Consider the following 19,001-nt stretch of genomic DNA (forward strand, 5'->3'; position numbering starts at 1 on the left):
TTGACTTAAAAATATGGGGAGATCATGTATCTAAAGTTATGCAATAATATTATTGTGAAACAGTGGATCATCCTGAATTCAAACAAGACTTGCAAGAAGAAGAAGAAAGCAAATCTGGCATCAGTTTCTCTGTCACTCAAGCATTTATGTTTTAAAAATGAGCAGGACCCCAGAATAAAACATGAAAACATTGGAGAACTTGGCCTTCTTTATGACTGACATTTGCTGGAGATACAAAGAGATTGGAACCACTGATATGATTAAGATATATGTATTTAATATTCACATTTATTAAACACTCCAGAGCTGAAATCTGTTTAATTAGAAACATGCAATATTCTTGATAAATTTATGATTGAGAATGATAATTTATATTCAGCCTTTTAGTTAAACTTGAGCAATACTGACAGGTAACCTTGACTCCCCTTAGAAAGGAAGCATGAGAGAGAATGAGAATGTCTCCAAAGGTGATTGGGTATGTCTGTGACAGGTGATACTGAAGAACCTGAATGCACAGGTAACATTTATAACGTGAGTGTGTGAGCTGGCACTCAGGACTCAGAACAACCACAAAACCACAGGTGAAATGCAAAGAGTACATTTAATTTTGCTACCTCACCAGCCAGGGTATCCCTGATGCAGCTTTCAGGCAGAGGCACACAAGAGGAGACAGAGGAACCACAGGGCTTGATCCATGCAAAGGCTCAACTAAACTGCTATTTTCACCTGTACTTCAGGGATTCATGCAGGTGTAGTTTGCTACTCTGCTTGGGTCTTTCCCATAGCAGAATAGAAGGAGAGAAAGAAAGAAAGAGGGAGAAAGAGACATCACCACTCCTGATTCCAGCATCAGGTGAGCCACTGGGATGTCCAGGATCCTGGGGAATGCACTCTGGCTTTATGGAGATACCTTTGTATAGAAAGGTTTCCCTGCCCTGGAGATGAGTTTCTCTCTTTCTATGCAAATCAATTCTCTGTGCAGTTTATTCTTTCAGAGCTTTCTGGAAATGGGTCAGAGGCTCTGGGGGTCTTGGGTGGTCTTGATCCCCCATAGAGTCCATGCTCACTTCTGGCCTCATCCCTGCTGTGCTGTGTTGTGTTGTGCTTATTCCCAGGAGCCAGGACAAGCACATTTATCCCTAAATGTGCTGCTCTTGCTGTGTGTGTTCCCTTCTGCAGCCACATCCTGTTCTTTCTCACAGCACTTTCTTACCCGCAATTCTTTGTTTTTACCAACAGTCCTTGTCTGTTACCACATAACTCTGCTTGGCTCACAGCCATCTGGCTGTGGGTGTTTGAGACACACACAATATCCCATCCTGGGATTCTACAGCAATAATGCACTATTCTGGGTAGAGTAGGTTTGAGGTAGCACTTGGTTGAGGAGCAGAAGATGTTAACTTCACGCAAGCAAAACAGCATGAATGACTCAAAGTATGATTCTGTAGTTTTTTATTGTCTGGCAAGAAATCAACCAGCAAGCATTAAAGCTGTTCTGCTGTATTGTAAAATGATTGGGGTGTCTTTGGCTATGTTGAAACTAATGTATTAGATCACTTCCAAGGACTGTCCCAGAGGCATAAGGCTCTGCCGAGTACTTAAGTCTCATCCACTCAACACAGTGGCCTTGAATGCCCTTGGGTGATAAATTTTATTCAAGAGTAATTTCATTATCTCATCAAGGCCCTTAAATAACCATCTTGATCCAACTTCATACGTACATTTGAAAGGTGATCTATTTCATCATATATAAAGGATACTGTTTCGCTCCATTCATCTACCAGAGTGATTGCAGCAAGAAGCAGAATGACTGGCTTCTCTGAGAAATCAGATTTCTACATTCTGCCCCATCTCAATACCGTCTGTCATGACAGTAAGGTAGGGCACAACCTCATGAGAAAAAATCTCTATTGTGTAAGACCATACTCTTTATTGATGAGCTTAACGTTACAAAGGACAAAGGATCATTGCTTTCCTTCTAACAGTGCCTAAACTGGGAGCAGAACAGACTCCCAAAACATGTAAAACAGGGATCAAAGACGAGCATTCCCAATGCTCTTGCTTGAAGCTGGGCTCCAGAGAAGATAAAAGGCTGTCTGAAAGCAGTCCAGTTTGGGGAAAACAGTAAACAGTATCTAGGAGAAAAATTACAAAGTTAAAACGAAATCCTACTGGATGGGGGATTTCACTAGGCTTTCTCCCTTACCCAGAACTCATGGTCCATGAGACTGTCAAACTGGGTCTACAGAGAAGTTTTCAATCATTCATTTCAGTCATTCCCAAGTTTTCATATTTCAATTGACTTGGTTAGGAGAGACACAGCACCTAAATTCCTCATGGGAACACCACGATCTCCCAGCATAGATCATTCTGAATTCTTTTGTGTTGTGCTTTGGGAAGATACAGGACAGTAAGGCACAGGCAAGTGTCTCAGCCAAGACAGAGTAAGTAACAGAGTCCATGAATGTGTGGGCTGAAGTCACTGTTTAGGAACAGAAGAAAAGAGATAAGAAAGCCTCGCCATGGAGGTTTGCTCCATCTTGTAACCACCTGTGGAGAGAGGCATCTGCCATGAGTCCACAGACTGGGAAACCAGGGATGGCAAGGTGAAGTGTTACCTCTGAAAGCCCCCAGAGAGGAGCAGTGACCTGGCCTGCAGTACTCACAGGACCATCAAAGGGCTCTCACAGAGCATCTCCTGCCACAATTTATTATCCTTCCTCTGGCTCCACTGTCACAATGGACATGGCTATTCCCAGGCCAGCCTGGAGCCTGAGGGATGCTTTCACCTAAAGGTGTTTGAATAAACATGGGAGAGACTTAACATTCCTGCTCACAGTCTGCTTCTTAACTCATCCCTTTATTACTTTTATTCCCTTTATGTTTTCTTCTTTTACTTCTTCTTTATTTGTTTAAGCTGCTCTTCCTAATAATATTCCTTCATTCTATCTAATGTAGGTATAAACAGGCTTGGTCTATCAAATACAAATAATTGTCATTTATTATAATGCAAATTGATACATTTCATTAATAGAGATCCTGCTTTACTGTGAATGTGTATAGTTTTTCATATTTCAGGCTTCTTTATGGATACAGATAAATATTTCATGTTTATATAAATAATCAGAAAATCATCTGGACAGATTCTAATATCTGGATCAATCCTTGGAAGTGATCTAATACAAATCCAGTAGAGATATAAAACACATTCAGCTCAGTATCTTTGAGACTTTTTAAAAGTGTATTTCTACATAGTTAGCCTCACACTTGTTTTCTTGGGTTTTTGTTTTGTTCTGTTTTGTTTTGTTCTGTTTTTTAACTGTGTCCACAGTCTGTTGTGTAGGGAAACAAATTCTTTGCAAATCGATGAAGTTTCTGTTTTAATTTACCTTTTTTCTTCTCTGAGGTAAACTCACAAAACAAATCTGCTGGACTTTCACAGAAAATCATATGCTTTGATCAGATAATGAATTTTGATTTAACACTAAAGCTTCAGGAAATATATTTTCTAGATTTTATTTAACGAGATTTTATTTACATTTAAATGAACACAAGAAATACACACTATGAATTGCTTAAAAGACTTGAGAGGAAAGATGTCTTGTACTTGTATATCCTTCACTGCCACAAGCATAATCTCATTTCCAAATCCTAAAAGCGAAATACAAGCCAAGTTATTATGAATCAAGTAAGTGTATTTGCATTTAACACTAGGGAATACCTGACAAGAATAAAACTCATTAAGCTTAGGGGTTTAATGACCAATAAATACCTTTTCATCTTGAGTTTCCTTCAGCTTTTTGTATCAGCTCACCGTAAATTCCAAGGCTGGGCACTAGATGGTTAATTATTTCTGCAAAGAGAAGTTCCAGTCAGCCTTTCAGAATGTAAGGCTAGGATTTCAAAGGAGCCTAACCAAGTTAAGTACTCATCACCTAATGGATGTCAAAGGGGTTTAAATCCCTTAAAGATTCCTACAGGGAAAGGACAAACAGTAGGTCTTTTTGATACAATAGAAATAAGAAAAGTCTTATTCCAGGCAGATTTACAAGTGCAAAATATTTATTAGTCACCAGTGTTAAGTTTTGTAGCTGAAACTGCAATAATACTGAATTCTGATTCTTTTACTGTTTTTCTGAGGAACTCAGAAGTCCCTTGTAGACAAAAAGGAGCTCTCCTGGATACCATTAAAAACATCCATGTGAATAAAGTTTGAAATTTTTAATTCAATAAACAAATAAAGCAAAATGCACAATACTACACAAAATGAAAATAGGTCTTTCTTGACCTTTCAGAGACAAGGACAGATGCCTGCTGGAAGGCTACAATACACTCTCATCACATCATCAATCAAGACCTTTCCACTCTTTCCGTTTTGATCTACACAGGTCTGCAAATTTCTTTAAAACTGAAACCAGAAAAAACTGAGAGAGGAAGGATCCTGAACACAGTTTTAAAACCCTGAGTATTGAAGAGTCCCTTTTGTTCTTGGCAGTGAGATTTGACAATTTGAATTCACTGCCTCACATGACTCAGAAAAAAGAAACAGGCTATCCTACTTTTACTGTTTGTCTGTGAAGTTGCCATTTCCTTTTACATTTTCTTGTGTTCTTGACTGTTCAGTTATTTGTGTCAGGATGAAAACAGTGTAATTTCTATTTATAGGCAATTCATTTTCAATGGAAAGAAGACAGTGGTTAATGAAATCACAGCACAAAAGGAGGCAATTTTGAATGAAAATGCATTTGAAATGAAATGCTTCTCTAGCTATGGAAAGGTTTTTTAGTATTAACAGTGGTGAGAAAGAAACATAGCTAGAGATATAGGTTCCATCTGAATGAACTGACAGTATAGATACACAACAAATTCTGAGAGCACATCTGTGTAGTAAAAACACTTCAGCTATATCATAGATCTTTGCTGGTTTTGCCATCTCCCTGAAATATGCTGGCAATGTACTCCAACATTCCATGTAGACACTCTCACAGAAACTTCACAAAGCCAAGACGTTGAATTTTGCACTGACTGTCAGAAGGTAATGAAGATTCCTGAAACAGTAACAGCAGTTGCCTTTTCTTTTTTTTTTTTCCTCTATTCCAGAAATCCTAAACACAAATTCTGGTGTTAAAAATGTAGTCAATAATGGTGCGTAAAGAACAGTGAAAAAGATACTTCTGGAATACAGTTAACTGGAATGTAAATAGAATTAGGGTCTTTAATACCCTAAAGAAGGTGGCTGGAAGGATTCCATGCCTGTAAGTACTATAAGCCATTGTACTTTCCCTCATAGAGCTGGCCCTGCTTCAATACCTGTGACTTTGCACAAGTTGTCTTTGGTCAGCATTCCCTTCAGGGGTTGGCCAGCTTTTGACTAATACTATGACAGACTGGAAGATACCAAATCACTGTTTTTCTTAGAATTCATTACACTGACGACTTTAGTCTGCTGCAGATGAATATTTTCATGAGCTCACTCTTGCACCCCTGACTGCTGCAGAGTGTATGTGGCATTGGATCTGAACAGTCTTCCAGACTGAGAGCTGTGGCTTTTCCATAGTGTATCTGTGAACAGATATTTAGAACAGGTGCAATAGTACAGAACAAGTTCTTTACATAACTTGAGTTTACAATCTAGTGTCCAGATGTGACAGTGATAGTCAAGATAACTTTCTTTGAAGCAGTAAGCTTTTGAGTTCTGAGTACAGGTCTACTTCTGCCTCAGAGAAGAGGTAAAAAATTCAGAGGACACAGGCAAGAAGAAGTTCATATTCTAACCCCAGTGAGGAACCAGAGTTGCAGCCTCAAAAGAAGAAGAAGATGCACATCTAAAGAGAAATATTAAAAGGGTATGGTATATTTGAACTGGGGAGGTGAAGAAAGCTCTTGCCTGTGTCCTTATTAGGATTTTCTGTTTTTCAAAGGGCTAGATTACCAGATAAACTTTTGGAAATCATAAAGCTCCATTTATTTCTATGGAAGCCTTGCCAGTTGACAGAGTACTGATTCATGATTTTACATCATGGAGCACTGTTCTACAATGTAGCAAAGTGGAAGTGGTCCCTAGAAGCTGGATTTCTATCCCTGCCCTTGACCTGGATACTTTGCCTTGTAAGCCTCTAATTTTCATTAACTTGTTAGGTCTAAAATTGTTGGTTTTCTTCTTTCTCCAAATCCTTCATTTATTTCAGCACCTTCTTTTCCCATACTCTTATGTGTGAATCAATTTGAGGGGAATATTTGTGCAGATAATTTCCTCAATTGTTTGGCTTCCTCCTTCTCTTCCCAACCTACCTTGTTATTTATTATTTTACCTACCTATAATCAGAGTATGTTCAGTCTTTAGCAAAAGTCACCTGATAGATGAAGTCACAAAATATGTATTAACAAAATCACAGAATCAGAAAACTTGGGTTTTGATAGGAAGCAGAAACAGTTTCTTTGAGGAATAACACTGTGTGACTAATATATTACAATTCTTAACATGTAGGGAAGTGACACAGCTTTCCAAATCAAAAGAAGTCCAATGATTCACAAAAGATTTCACACAAATCTAAATGAAAGACTTAAAAAAAGTCAGATCCTGCATTAAGACTGATAGTTTTAGACACATATGAGACAAATGGTCTGTTATTCTGTCCATGAAAGTAGCTTGAGTGAACTTCACAGGAATGCAATTCCATCATACCTCAGTTGGGTATTTTTAATTCCCACCTCCTGCAAATATATTGGTGGTTTATGCACTGGGTCATAAGAATTCATTCCTTACTCATTTATGACTGTATATAATTGCTATTCCTATGTATAGTATTTGTACACATTTACTGCTGTCTTGTTGAAACTTTGTCTGGTGGCAGTGTTCCAAGTTCTCTTTGTCTATTGTGTTAATAATATTTTTCTCAGTTTTAGGGGTTTTATTGGGCAGTTTCAGGATAAGCAGCTGTTATCTGAGCTGGGACTCGGTGCAGAAGCACTCAGCTATTATAGACAGGTGTAGTTATTCTCAGGACATACGTTGAACAGCAAAATGGTCTGTTGAATTGCTTAACAGAGTTGTGCTATAACATATAACACTATCTAGCTCTAATTTCTCCTAGTTTTGCACACATAAAGTATTTCAAACTTCATTTTCAATGAAGTTAAGTACAGTTATGGAGAAACAAATAAGTAGTTCTTTATATTTTAAGACCATGGAAACATTTTATTTTATAGGAATGACACAAAGAGAGATATCTGTCATCATATTTTCTTGGGAAAAACCCACAATAATGTATTTTACAATACTGCCTTTTAACTTTTATTATTTAATCTCAGTAGCTGTGGGTTTTATAATTTTCTTTTCCCTGGCAATTTATGTCCACTCATACTGAGGAAGTCTGTGAACACTATTAAAGAATGAAAGCTTTCTGGATTATAGTGAAATCTGTCATTATCCACTATTCTTGTTATGATAATCTCCATGTAATTAAAGAGGAAACTGACAAAGCATCTGTGATTAGGAGAGACAAAACTACTTGAGTTTACCTCCTGATTTGCTCCAGTTTTCTCTTAAAAGAATGTAAGTACTTCTCTTTCTCCTTGATTTTCTTTTCACTTCCTGATCTCTTACACAAAAGCCAAGTCTCTCAATCCCAACATTTGCTATAGTCTCAGTCACTCAAATCAGGCTTTTGACTCTAACATTGAGCAGCAGCTTTTGATTGCAGCCCTAGCTTTGTGTATTAGCCTGCTTGGTGCTCTGTTTTTATTGGAATAAACGATAATAAAAATACAGCTTGAGTAGCTTTGTTCCTGTTTGTGTTTGTCTAATGACGAAAAATTCATTTGATAGTAAGGTAATAGTTTCCACAGTAGTAACATTAATTACAGTAATTTTAGTGTACTGTATCACAGCTATCACATAAAAACCTATTCTTTCGGAAATGCTTCCTTCAGTTCTTGTTTACTGTAAAATACCATGAGCTGGCAGCTGTGAGTAGTTAGTTACTTGATCCATAATGTACATGCACAAAAAAAGGTAAAGTAATATAAAGATATTGACACTGAAAGCAAAACCAAAGCAAATCATTCACTTATAGAGAGATTATATAAGCACAGTGGCTTTCATGAGGCTTGAAGAAGTTTCTCTGCCCAGTAAGTTGGTTTACTAAGAGGAAATTCAGGGCAGCCAAATGCCATGTCTGTATCAGCAATGCCCAACAGCCACTTTAGGATGTTGGAGTGACCTTCTTTCTATGTTTTGTGCCAAACACGAGAAAATCATTCACAAACAGGCAGAGGAGCTGCACCTAAAGAGTGGCAGTCCTGCAGTGCCCTGGCAGCTGCACGGCAGGGTCTGCCAAGGGAAGAAGCTTCGGGCACCACAGTGTGGTATGGCAGTGCCTGAAATTCCCTTTCCTTCCATTGGGACCTGCCCATTTGGTCACGGCACAAACTACACTACCAAACTGTCAAAACTGAGCCCAAACATGAGGCAAACCAGGGAGATTTCACCGTTTATCAGAGATGTGCAAAATATGATGCTTGCATTCTTTTTTCATATTTTTTATAATTTCACTTAGTGTAGGCTTAAACAACCCAAGGTTTGCTTTGAGTGTCAGCTCCAAGTGAACTCGAAAGGGTTTGGAATCCAAAAAAAATAAAATATGAATTATAGATGAGAAAATCTAGTCCACAGGATAAGCCGAGGTAATTTAATGACACAGGAAGTAATACAAAAAAACAATGACTGAATTGTGTATGTGTGTTTTATACAAAAAGGACTAGCCAGTCTCTATTTAAGCAAGGTGAAAGAGTGACACAAATAATACTTCATGTTTCATATCACAAATCTGTCTGGTTGCCTGCTTCAAGGAATTAGAGCTTAGTAAGTTTAATAGGATTTATTAAGGGTTTGAACAGTCTCTTGTTGAAATCAAAAGTATTTTCCAGACTTTAATAAAGTTTATATGATTCTAGCCTTTAGATGCCTCAGGTTCTAGTAAAAAATATCATGAAACATGTTGACCGCAGCTAGCTAACTGATTTCATGTGCTGTGCTACTGACAGACAATTCTTGTGCTTTAAAAAATTACAAATTAATCACCTTTGAAGCAGGGAGATGTTTTGCCAACACTCTTAGAGAAATACTGTTTCATTTAGTTGGCCATTTTGTTGCATTGTAGAATGAAGGCTTTGCTTTTTACCCAGGCTTTGTAACATAACATCAGATTTGGCAAAGGGCACTATCTGTTTTTTGGTTTGATCATATCCTAGTTTGACTTAATCACAGCAGTAGAAAGGGACTGTATGGTTTTATTCCTCTCCCAAATGAGAATTGAGTTGAAGAATGTGACTTCCTTCCCCACCAGGGGAAAAAAACCACTACTTTTAGCAATTTGAATAGTTATAGTGATACAACTTTTGCACTCAAAAAATGATTAAGGAATTTCCTCTGCATGTCTCTAGAAGCAAAAGAAGTGAGAAAGGATTGTTCTGCATGTGCTAAAACACTAATGAGTCCTAACAGCTGAAGCAGCTTTTGCTATTCATTGATTTACAGATTAATAGAGATTATTGTTAAAAGGAGTAATTCTGAACATTTCATGACCTCCTGCATAGTGCAGCAAAGAATTTCAGTTATTCTTGCCCTGTGTTCCACTTTGTACTTGCAAAGAACCAAAGGAAAATACATAAAAATGTAGTACTATGGGACCACAAGGAACTGAATTGATTCTTACAATTCAGTCATCTAATTTGTAAATGTTTGAAAGATAACCCAATGGATAATAAAACCTAATTTTGCCTGAAGTCTGAAGTAGTCATCAAAAGTGTCTGTTCTACTGCACAATAATCTGCTGAAGGTTTTTGGTAACTGAGCTGCCAAATGGAAACCCTTCCAGGAGCACAAAGGACTCCAGCCTTTTTTATTTTCAACAAATATGAACAGTGTAATTGTCTTCCATCTGATGGGTGGGAATCCTTTGGGAAATTGCTCCTCTGACATAATGAAATAGTGAAATAGAAAACAATTTTTCTATCGCCTTCATCCATTTGCTCTTGTCCTGACAGATAACAGAAGTGATCCTTTTCTGTACATTCTTGTCCTTAAAATGTATGCACTTTCAAGGTATAATTGTATTAATAGCATAACTTTATCCATTATTTAGCGGCATCATTTTTTGTGATGCTAAACAACTCTTCTTGCCATTTAGCATTTACTCAAAAGCTACTGTACCCTAGGACAGCTACACACAGCTTGATGTCTTCAGAAAACTTGCAGAGGGTGCCCTCAACACCACTGTTCATGCTGCTAACAAAGATATTAAACAGTGCTGGTAGATGAAGGCAAAACACAAAACACTGCTAAAGAAGATGCAAACCTACTGCAAAGAGTGTAGTGGTTTCAATTTAAGACACATTCTTCACCATATGCATCATTAAACATAAGTGGCCTGTTAATCAGTGAATTTTCTGCTACTCGAATGCAGCTTTGCACTACAATCAAAGCTTTACAGATATTTGAAATATTATACATATATAAATCACAGCATACAAAAGAGATTTATAGGTAAAGCTTGTAGCTCATTGTGCTTCTGTATTTGATGGTAATGAGTCCATTTCCTATCCCAGGAGGAATCCCAGTTCAATGTCAACAGAGAAGAGAATGGAAACTCAGTGAAAAAGGGGTGTACTAAAACTCAGACACCAAAAGAGAATACTGTACTTGTCAACAGCAAGGCAAAACCCCCAATTATTCCTGAGTAAAAGCAGGTTTTCATTATAACTTTCAAGGCATGTGTGCACCACTAGACCTAGTGGCATACTCATTTAGCTGTTGTTTTAATCAGTGTTACCTTGCTTTCCTAGATGTCTCTTCTTCATTCGTTTTCATCATTTCAGTTCCATCTCTGGACCAGCTCCTAGAGAAATCTTTGAGGTGTCTGTTAACATGACTTGAGGTCAGCTGGTAGAGCAGACAGAGAACCTTTTCCAGTCCTCTCCTCGAGAAGAGCAAACAAGACAGTTCATGCTCTGATCCTGTCCTGCTGAGCACAGCAGGAGTTTCATGCCCTAGTTCTCCTTCAGTTGTCTTTCAATAATTACTGGAGGTAGGTTAATTAAAACCAAGCCTTTTGTACATTGTATTAAGTAATGCCAATGTTGTCCTGGCATATCTATTACAGAATCACTGGAAAGTTGCCAGGATGTTGAACGTAGCTAATTTAATGTGTCACTTACAGCAGAACATGCAGTATTGTCATAGCAACAATGCAGCACAGAATCAGACTTTGCATTTTGCAATGCCATGCTGCTAATAACACCCTGTGAAATACATCTGATGGATGATAAAGATAGACAAAGAATAACAACGAAATATTCTTTATACCCTTATATTTGAACACAAAGATATTCCAAATAACTATCATTTAAAAAAAAAAAAAAGCCTAAGAAGAAGGCCTGTCTATTGTGTTTTATAGTAAGTGGCAGTAAGCATTCTAATGCATACAAAAAGTAGATATGATTCTAAAAATACTTCAAGCTTTTGGCTTTTAAAGTATTTATTTTTATGCACAAGCTATCATAAATTATTCCACAGGGTTCAGAGTTCAGTTGCCTCAGTGTGGACTATACAGGAAATTATTCATCTCTCTCACCTGGCAGTTGTCTGAAGGGAATCCTTGTGAGTCCATGCTCCTTCCACAGTCAGTAAAGGGACAGTGTCTGTCCAGAGGCAGCTCAGATCAGTGGAATAAATCACTATAGCAAAACAGTTGCACCTTCCAGGTGAGTTTTACCTTAAATAAGCTGGTTTTGAACTAAAAGACAAGCTGCTGTTAAGCAATAGGTTCTGCAGAGGCAGGGTAGAGGTTTTTTCTCTGCTGGTCTCTTTCCCACACCACAATCCATCACTTTGACAAAGCACAACTCTGGAAGATTACTCAACAGATACACAGACAGTCACACTGTCACCCTCTCCTCTCGATGCCACCACACTTCCAGAATCTTCCAGAAATCAGACTGTCCATGGACAGAACTCCTGGTGAAGGTTCTGGGGCATTTATGGGGAAAACCAGGATTATAAAACTCCAATTCGGGTCCTCACCCACAGTAGACCAGGGCTCCATATCACAACCACAGACCACAATCACCCACATGTGGCTGGAGCCATGGGTGGTGATACCTTTCTATCTCTTATCTTCTCTCTCTTTCCCCATTTTTATCTTTCCAATTTTCCTCTCTTAGGGTAATCACATCCTCCAGACCAGTTGTATACTCCTTTACATTTTTTTTTCAATGCAGTTGTTCATTTGTTCATAAAGCACCATTTTGCTTTAATCCACCCCAAAGGATGTGTTAACAAGGAACCTGGTTGTCCTGCCTCCGAGGCAGATCTCAGCAACCGCCCTCTCTGAGGTACAGAGTAGAAGAAGAGCAATGGGCTCTTAATTTAGATGCCTTACTTGAGTGCCTAAAATTAGACAGGTGCAATTGAAGAAAACAGGAATTTGATTACAGAAAACAGGAATGTGTTTTCCTGGGCACCTTAACATATCTTACAGTACTTGTTGACAATTCCTTCCTTGATTTCCCTCTGAAATCCAGAAATGTCAGAAGTATTTTACTAGATTTTTACTGTGTTGAATGACTTGCTTAATACTCACTCATTATGTACTCCAAAGTGTTGGATCAAATTAAATATAATTGTCTTGCAAAATAAATACCATGAGTGATTTAAAAGAATGGTCCAAATATTTCAAATTTAATCATAAAATTAGGCTCTGGAGTAAAAGTTATTTTGTACATGTGTGTTTGGATTATTTTCAGATAAAGTTTTGCAAGTCTTTTGATTTAGTACTGCATCATGTCCTGATGAAAAATTCATATACTCTACAATATGGAGCTCATATAGAATGACTCAAAAATTGGCTGGTGTCACTAAAAAAGTAGCTGTCTTTGGGGAAATCACCCGTGAATATGTGTGGGTTTTCTAGACATTGGAAGCCTGCAGCTGTTCTACGTTTACATCAACAGTGTATGGATGGCACAACGATTTTGGAGTGGGTTGTCTAGCTGGATTGGTGACTTCATATTTTTGTGACTTTATTTAAAGAATAAACGCTTTAATAAGGAAAAATTCAACATTAAAAATCTAGCAGTGGGAGTGTGTGCTTCTGCTGAGAGTGGAGAAATGCATTGGGAACAGCCCTGGCCCTGGGAGGACTGCACAAGTGTGCACTTGTGTGCAGTGTTACAGCAGCCCTGCTCCCCTGCCCTGCACATTCAGAGGATATGCTGGGGAGAAATACAGCTTGTGTCTACTTAGATGTTTGTGCCAGGAAAAAAGAACCTACAAGGGGTGAAGAAAGGCGTTTAAAGAACAATATAACCATCAGGCACAGGAAACATGAGTTCACAGAGGGAAATTTATGTTCATCTAATCGGGTATCTTTCTACAAGAAGCTCACCTGTGAAGTGGGTGAAGGGAAGGCAGTGGATGTGGTTTTCCTGGGTTTTAGTGAGTACTTTTGATACTTCTGTCCTTCATAGCATCCTCCTGGGCACGTTGTCCAGCAGTGGGATGAGCAGGCTCACAGTGTGCTGGGTGAAGAAGGGGTTGGATGGCAGGGCTCAAATGGGACTAGGCTGACTGGTGACCATTTAGCACTGGTGTTCCTCGGAGCTCAAGTCTGGGTCAGCCCTGCTCGATGTATTAACAATGTTCTGGATGCAGGAGGTGAATGCACTGGTTTCACCTGGGATACAGCTAATTTTCTTCAAAGTGGCTGTGTTTTGGGTTTGTGCTGAACACAGGGTTGATACTACAGAGATGTCTTTGTTATTGCTGAGCAGAGCTTACAGAGACCCAAAGCCTTTTCTGCTTTTGAACTGCGATGCTGGCAGGGAAGCTGGGAGTGCCTGGGAGGAGACACAGTCAGGACAGGTGACTGAAACTGACCAAAGGGATATTCCAAACCATGTGACATCAAGCTCAGCATCTAGATTAGAGGGAAGAAAGGGGAACATTTGGAGTGACGGTGTTTGTCTTCCCAAGTAATTTCACATTTGATGGAACCTTGCTCTTCTGAAGATGGCTGAACACCTGCCTGCCCATGGGAAGAGATGACTTAACTCCTTGTTTTCCTTTGCTTTTGCTTTTCCTATTATACTCTATCTCAAAATAAAATAAGTTTTCCAGCTTTTACCCTTCCCATTCTCTCCCTGATCCTGGGGAATGGGGGACAGAGCAAGTGGCTGCTTGGGGCTTGGCTGCTGGCTGGGGTGAAACCTCAACAGCACTTTTACCAAATTCGATATTAATTATATTCCCTCCTAAAATTTTAATAAGTGGAGAATGCTCAGATCAATGGTTTGGTTGAGCGATTAATGTATCTGTAAATTTAAATGAATGTATTGTGCTTACTTTATTCATGTTAAATAAGGAATTTTTAAATGTTATCTTTGGATGAGTAGGAGGAATGTGAGTGCATCATGCTGCCATTCCCAAAATCTGTGCAGTCCTTGGAGGTTCTGTTGATAGAAACTGGTCTGCAGACAAGAGTGCCAGAGATGTCAGTGACAACAGGGCATATGCAGGCATTTTCAGGATTTTGTCTGAACACTAGTTGCAAACCCTTGGTTTTGTTTATTATAACTTTGTGTTCACAAAAGTGTTAGACTCATGATTAAATTATAATGACTTTGATCTAGGATTCATAGTCACTTTGCTTATCAAAGAACCTTGCACCACTTGGAGCTTGAACTAATAAGGAATTTATCTTGTGACCAAGCCAAGAGTAGACCCAGATAACTACTCTGCTTTTTACTTTGCTCTCTCTCTTAATACAAAACTAATTTCATCACAATGTGATGAAAAACTACTTATGGAGAAGCTAACTTCCTTGCTTAATTTCTATATTCATAGTTGAAATGTCAAAAATTATTTCCAAAGACTTCATGATTTCCAAATTATTTTGCCTTTCTTTTTACTTTTAGTTGCCCATTTCAGATGATGTTGTGAACTCACTTGGCTATCACAGTGTATTAAAGATTTTATTATTTAAAGGAGTTTGACAGGGAAAATGAATATAGTATTAAGAAAGGATATAAGAATGGTGATGATGAGTGGCACCAAAGAATCCTTTCCTGAGCAGTGGCTAGCAATGGATGGATGCTGAATCTGAGAACAGGACAGTATAATGTGATGTTTCCACAGAATACTTCCTCCTTCTCCAGCAGTTGTCTTTATCTATTGATCTCACATAACTCTATAAGGACTATCATAAGGAGTTAAAGGTGTTAATTTCAAATATCTGTATCTGTTGTCAGACGGTACAGCTGGTTTCACTGAAAAATTAGACATAGCTCTGCATCATTACCTTTTCTGCAATTGCCTATGGGCCATGTCTCTCTGGAGCAGGGTGTTTGTGAATTCAAAAGAAATAATGATGGAAAAAATTAAAACAGTGTATCTAAGAAAATAACTAGAATATATCACAAAAGCATAAAACAATGAAATGTTGTTCAGAAGCTAGAATGGGAACTGTTGCACATAACAGTAACAAGGTAGTATTCAACTTAAACAAAACTTGCAAAACAAAAATTACAAGCATCATGCAATTCTGTGACTGGAGTATGATGACAAAGTGCACACCAGAAGTCAAGGACTTATTAAGGTTTATACAGAGGTGGCATATATAATCAGAGGTCACAAAAATACCAAGTTCTAACAGTTAAGGCTCAGGTTTCTGCACCTCAAGTACCATGTTCAGTTTTGGGACTCTCACTACAAGACAATGAGGTGCTGGAGCATGTCCAGAGAAGGAGGTTATAGCCAGGTGGAGCTCAGCCTCTTCCAAACAACAAGCAACAGGACAAGAAGAAATGGCCTCAAGTCGCTCCAGGAGAGATTTAGATTGTATAGTAGGAAAATTTCCTTCACCAAAAAGGGTTGTCAGGCACTGGAACAGGCTGCCAAAGGAAATGGTGGAGTCACCATCCCTGAAGGTATTTAAAAGATGTGTAGATGTGGTACTGGGGGACATGGTTTAGTGGGGAACTTGGCAGTGCTGGGCTAAGGGTTGGAATTCGATTTTAGAGGACTTCTCCAGTCTATAAGTGCCCCTGCTTCTATTGCAGAAGGGTTAAATTGTACATTTTAGAAGTTATGCCAACGCACACTGAGTCTCTAATGAAGGAAAATCACTGAGCATCTGTGTGCTCTTGGACTTCTGGCATCTTTTTTTCTGTAAAACATCTGATATTGTCTGTGTGAAGACACTAGATTAGACTAGACATACGGTTCTGGAGAACTTATAGTGAATTCCTGCCTTTTTGTCTTGAACTGTTATGATTACAGGCAGCTTGACACCAGACCCGCAATATATAATGGCCTAAATCGCTCCCACTTGAAGAATTTGGGTCTGCTGCCATTGAAGAGAGCAGCAGGAGGCTGGGGCGAGGCTTCAGAGCCCGCAGCCCAGTCTGGCAGGAGGCACCGCGACACCTCCTTGCGCTGACGCCGCGCTTGGCTCACCTCAGCCTGCAACAACCGCGGGGCCCGGCCACCTCGCTTGGAATTTCATCCTCTTTCGGAAAAAACAAAAGGGCCAAGAGCCGCCGCGGCCGGCAGGCACGGCGCTGACGGGAGCGCGCCCGTGCCCGAGCGCCCGCGGCCGCCGCCGCTCCCAGCCCGCCCTCTCTCCCTCCATGCCTCCATCCCTCCCCTCCCTCGGGTTCATTCCCCAGCCCGGCTTTCCATGTCCCCTCCCATGGCCCGCCCCGCGGGCGAGGAGCCGCCCCGGGCCGCATCCCCGGGCTGGCCCCATCCCCGCCGGCCGCTCCATCCTTGCCTGGCTCCGGGAAGCGCGTCCCGGGCGCTCGCTGGCTGGCTCCAAGGCGGGGCAGGTTACCAGACCCAGCTGCGGCCAATATAACATTTATCAGTACATAGACAGAGAGAGATGTCTAAGAAAGGGTACTTAGGCTGAGCTCATAATGAGAAACGAGCCGATTCCTGTTTGCAGAGGGAATATTTCCTGTGCAGGCACGCGATGCTCCTGTGCTGGCTGTGACAGACCCCGGCGGGGAGCGAAGGTGCCCGACCTCCCCAAAAGAAGAGACTGGCCCGGTGGTCCCTGGGCTCTGGACCAAGCTGCTCACCTGCGAGAACAGACCATGCCCAGGCCCTGCCGAGGCTCCCGTGGCAGCGTGGTGGATCCCAAGGAGGAATGCTTCACAGGTAGGATTTGTTAGCTATTATCCTTTCCACGTCTCTTATGTTTCCCCGGGTTTTTCTGGGAGAATGGGATAAACACAAAGAATGTGCCTGGTTGGTAACAGTGCTGTGTGTAATGCAAAACAAGAGCTTGGCTGCCTGTGCTTTTTTATTGCATTGTTTTTGCTGGTAATCTGTCGGAAATCTCTAATTCGTATTTTACTTGACGAAAAGACACTACCAGATGTGTGTATGTGGCCTCTCTATGTTTCTGACAGTGTTAACTCCCCTGCCTTTTGAGCTTTCTGCAGCTTTCCTAAATGCTGACAATGGCCTGACAATGGGTGAGAATAGCAATTGCATTCTTGGCCGTACCTGGAAGCAGAACTCATTTTCCTGGACGTTCATGCCCTGACGTGCCCTTCACCTTGAGAGCAAAACTGTCCTGCTCTAGCTCCTCAGATTGATGCCTGACTACAGAGGTGGACAGCAAAATCCCTTTCCTAGGTAGTGAGGAGAGCCATGAATTACGAGAGATTTATCAGTATCATTAAAAACTGTTGGGGATGCATAACGAAAACAACTGCTAATATTAAGGACTTTTTGCAGATGATGCCACCAATCATTTTTAGCCCCGGGGTTGATGAATGAACCTAAATTCCCAAGAGGACTTTCAAGGGCTAAGCCTGATGTTATGACTGATACATTTTAGAGAGGTTGGGCTGATGTATCAGTTGACCAGCCTTTCAGTTTGTGCCTAATATCTCATACAGTTTGCTCACTCAAATTTAAGGACATGTCAATGTTGTTGGATCATGACATTAGTACCTGTATAGTTCAGTTTCTGCACAAAGCCCCTGAGAGTTACTTCTCCACTACCTCATAGGGATTTATGAAATTTAAATTTGGTACAGTGCCATGAGAGGGGTAACACATTTTATGCCTATGAATTTTATTGCCCTTGCATTGGGTATTTTACTGGCTTTTGGAATAGATTAAAAATTCTGAGCAGGGGGATGTTTCAGTGTTTCTAAAGTAACTTTTTTGGTTATGCTTTTTGGCACAGTCCTGCTAGTCATGTGAGACAGTTACTTCTGGTCTTGTCTCACTGTTAGAATTACACTCCAGTGATGTGACTCTCAGAAATATTTTCTTCTCTCTAATGTTTGAAATAAAGCCAACTGGGCTACATTTCTCTCAGAAATTATGTTACAATATTTCTGAGATAGGGTAATTTTTATTGCTACTTTAATGCCCATTTATGTGATACCCATATAAACATGAGAACTGTGCTCTACAGAGGTGACTAGGTGTGACATGTTCTGTATTTATAAACACTTCCACAGGCTGTCAGCTGAGTTTCCATGACTGAAGAGAAGTATTTTAAATTTTAAATCTCATCTCTCAAATGGCATGCTATAAACCACAGTGGGAGTATTAGATGGAATTTTTTGGATAGAAGAACCCTTTCCACCCTAATCCCTATCTCTGTTTAGAATCTGTAGCATTGAGAAGAGTGACTGAGGAGAGGATGAACATGTCTTCAAATGTTAAGAGTCTGATTATGCAGGACTGTGCCCTTGCTCTCATAACTGATGTCACTGATGACAGGGAAATTATTTATGTGTGTTATGAATTATTTGTATAACAAAGAGTGTGCAATATTGGAGTCCCAGCAATCTAGTAAAGGAATGTAAAGGAAATGTCCTAGGAAAAATTCCTTCAGAAGTTTTATTTCACAATTGTCAATTAGATGAACTTTTTTCTTCCTGAGTGCAATGAAACAGAAACTTCCTTCTTTGATGAT

General features: G+C 39.8%; 1 protein-coding gene and 1 long non-coding RNA gene across 5 annotated transcripts in view; one reads left to right on the top strand and one right to left on the bottom strand.

Annotated features, from left to right (window-relative positions):
- Positions 1-2,326: 2,326 nt before the first annotated feature.
- On the bottom strand, positions 2,327-17,272 carry LOC148219910 (uncharacterized). Of its 2 annotated transcripts, XR_015799606.1 has the most exons (4): positions 11,634-12,385; positions 10,833-10,979; positions 3,773-3,853; positions 2,327-3,651 (listed from the first exon to the last, which is right to left on the bottom strand). It is a non-coding gene; the product is annotated as an uncharacterized LOC148219910 (long non-coding RNA). The 2 variants fall into 2 exon arrangements; XR_015799605.1 differs by lacking the exons at positions 10,833-10,979; positions 11,634-12,385 and adding an exon at positions 17,140-17,272.
- Positions 16,790-19,001, top strand: part of RANBP3L (RAN binding protein 3 like) — a 31,400-nt gene continuing 29,188 nt past the window's right edge. Inside the window, exon 1 of one of the 3 annotated variants that reach the window (XM_014875452.2) lies at positions 16,790-17,218. In XM_014875452.2, the coding sequence (XP_014730938.2) occupies positions 16,975-17,218 (244 nt within the window). In that variant the 5' untranslated portion in view covers positions 16,790-16,974. The remainder of the gene's footprint in view (positions 17,219-19,001) is intronic. The other 2 variants (XM_088156930.1, XM_088156931.1) reach the window with 2 other exon arrangements.

This window comes from Sturnus vulgaris, chromosome Z (assembly GCF_052056855.1).
Source record: "Sturnus vulgaris isolate bStuVul1 chromosome Z, bStuVul1.hap1, whole genome shotgun sequence".
NCBI lineage: Eukaryota > Metazoa > Chordata > Aves > Passeriformes > Sturnidae > Sturnus > Sturnus vulgaris.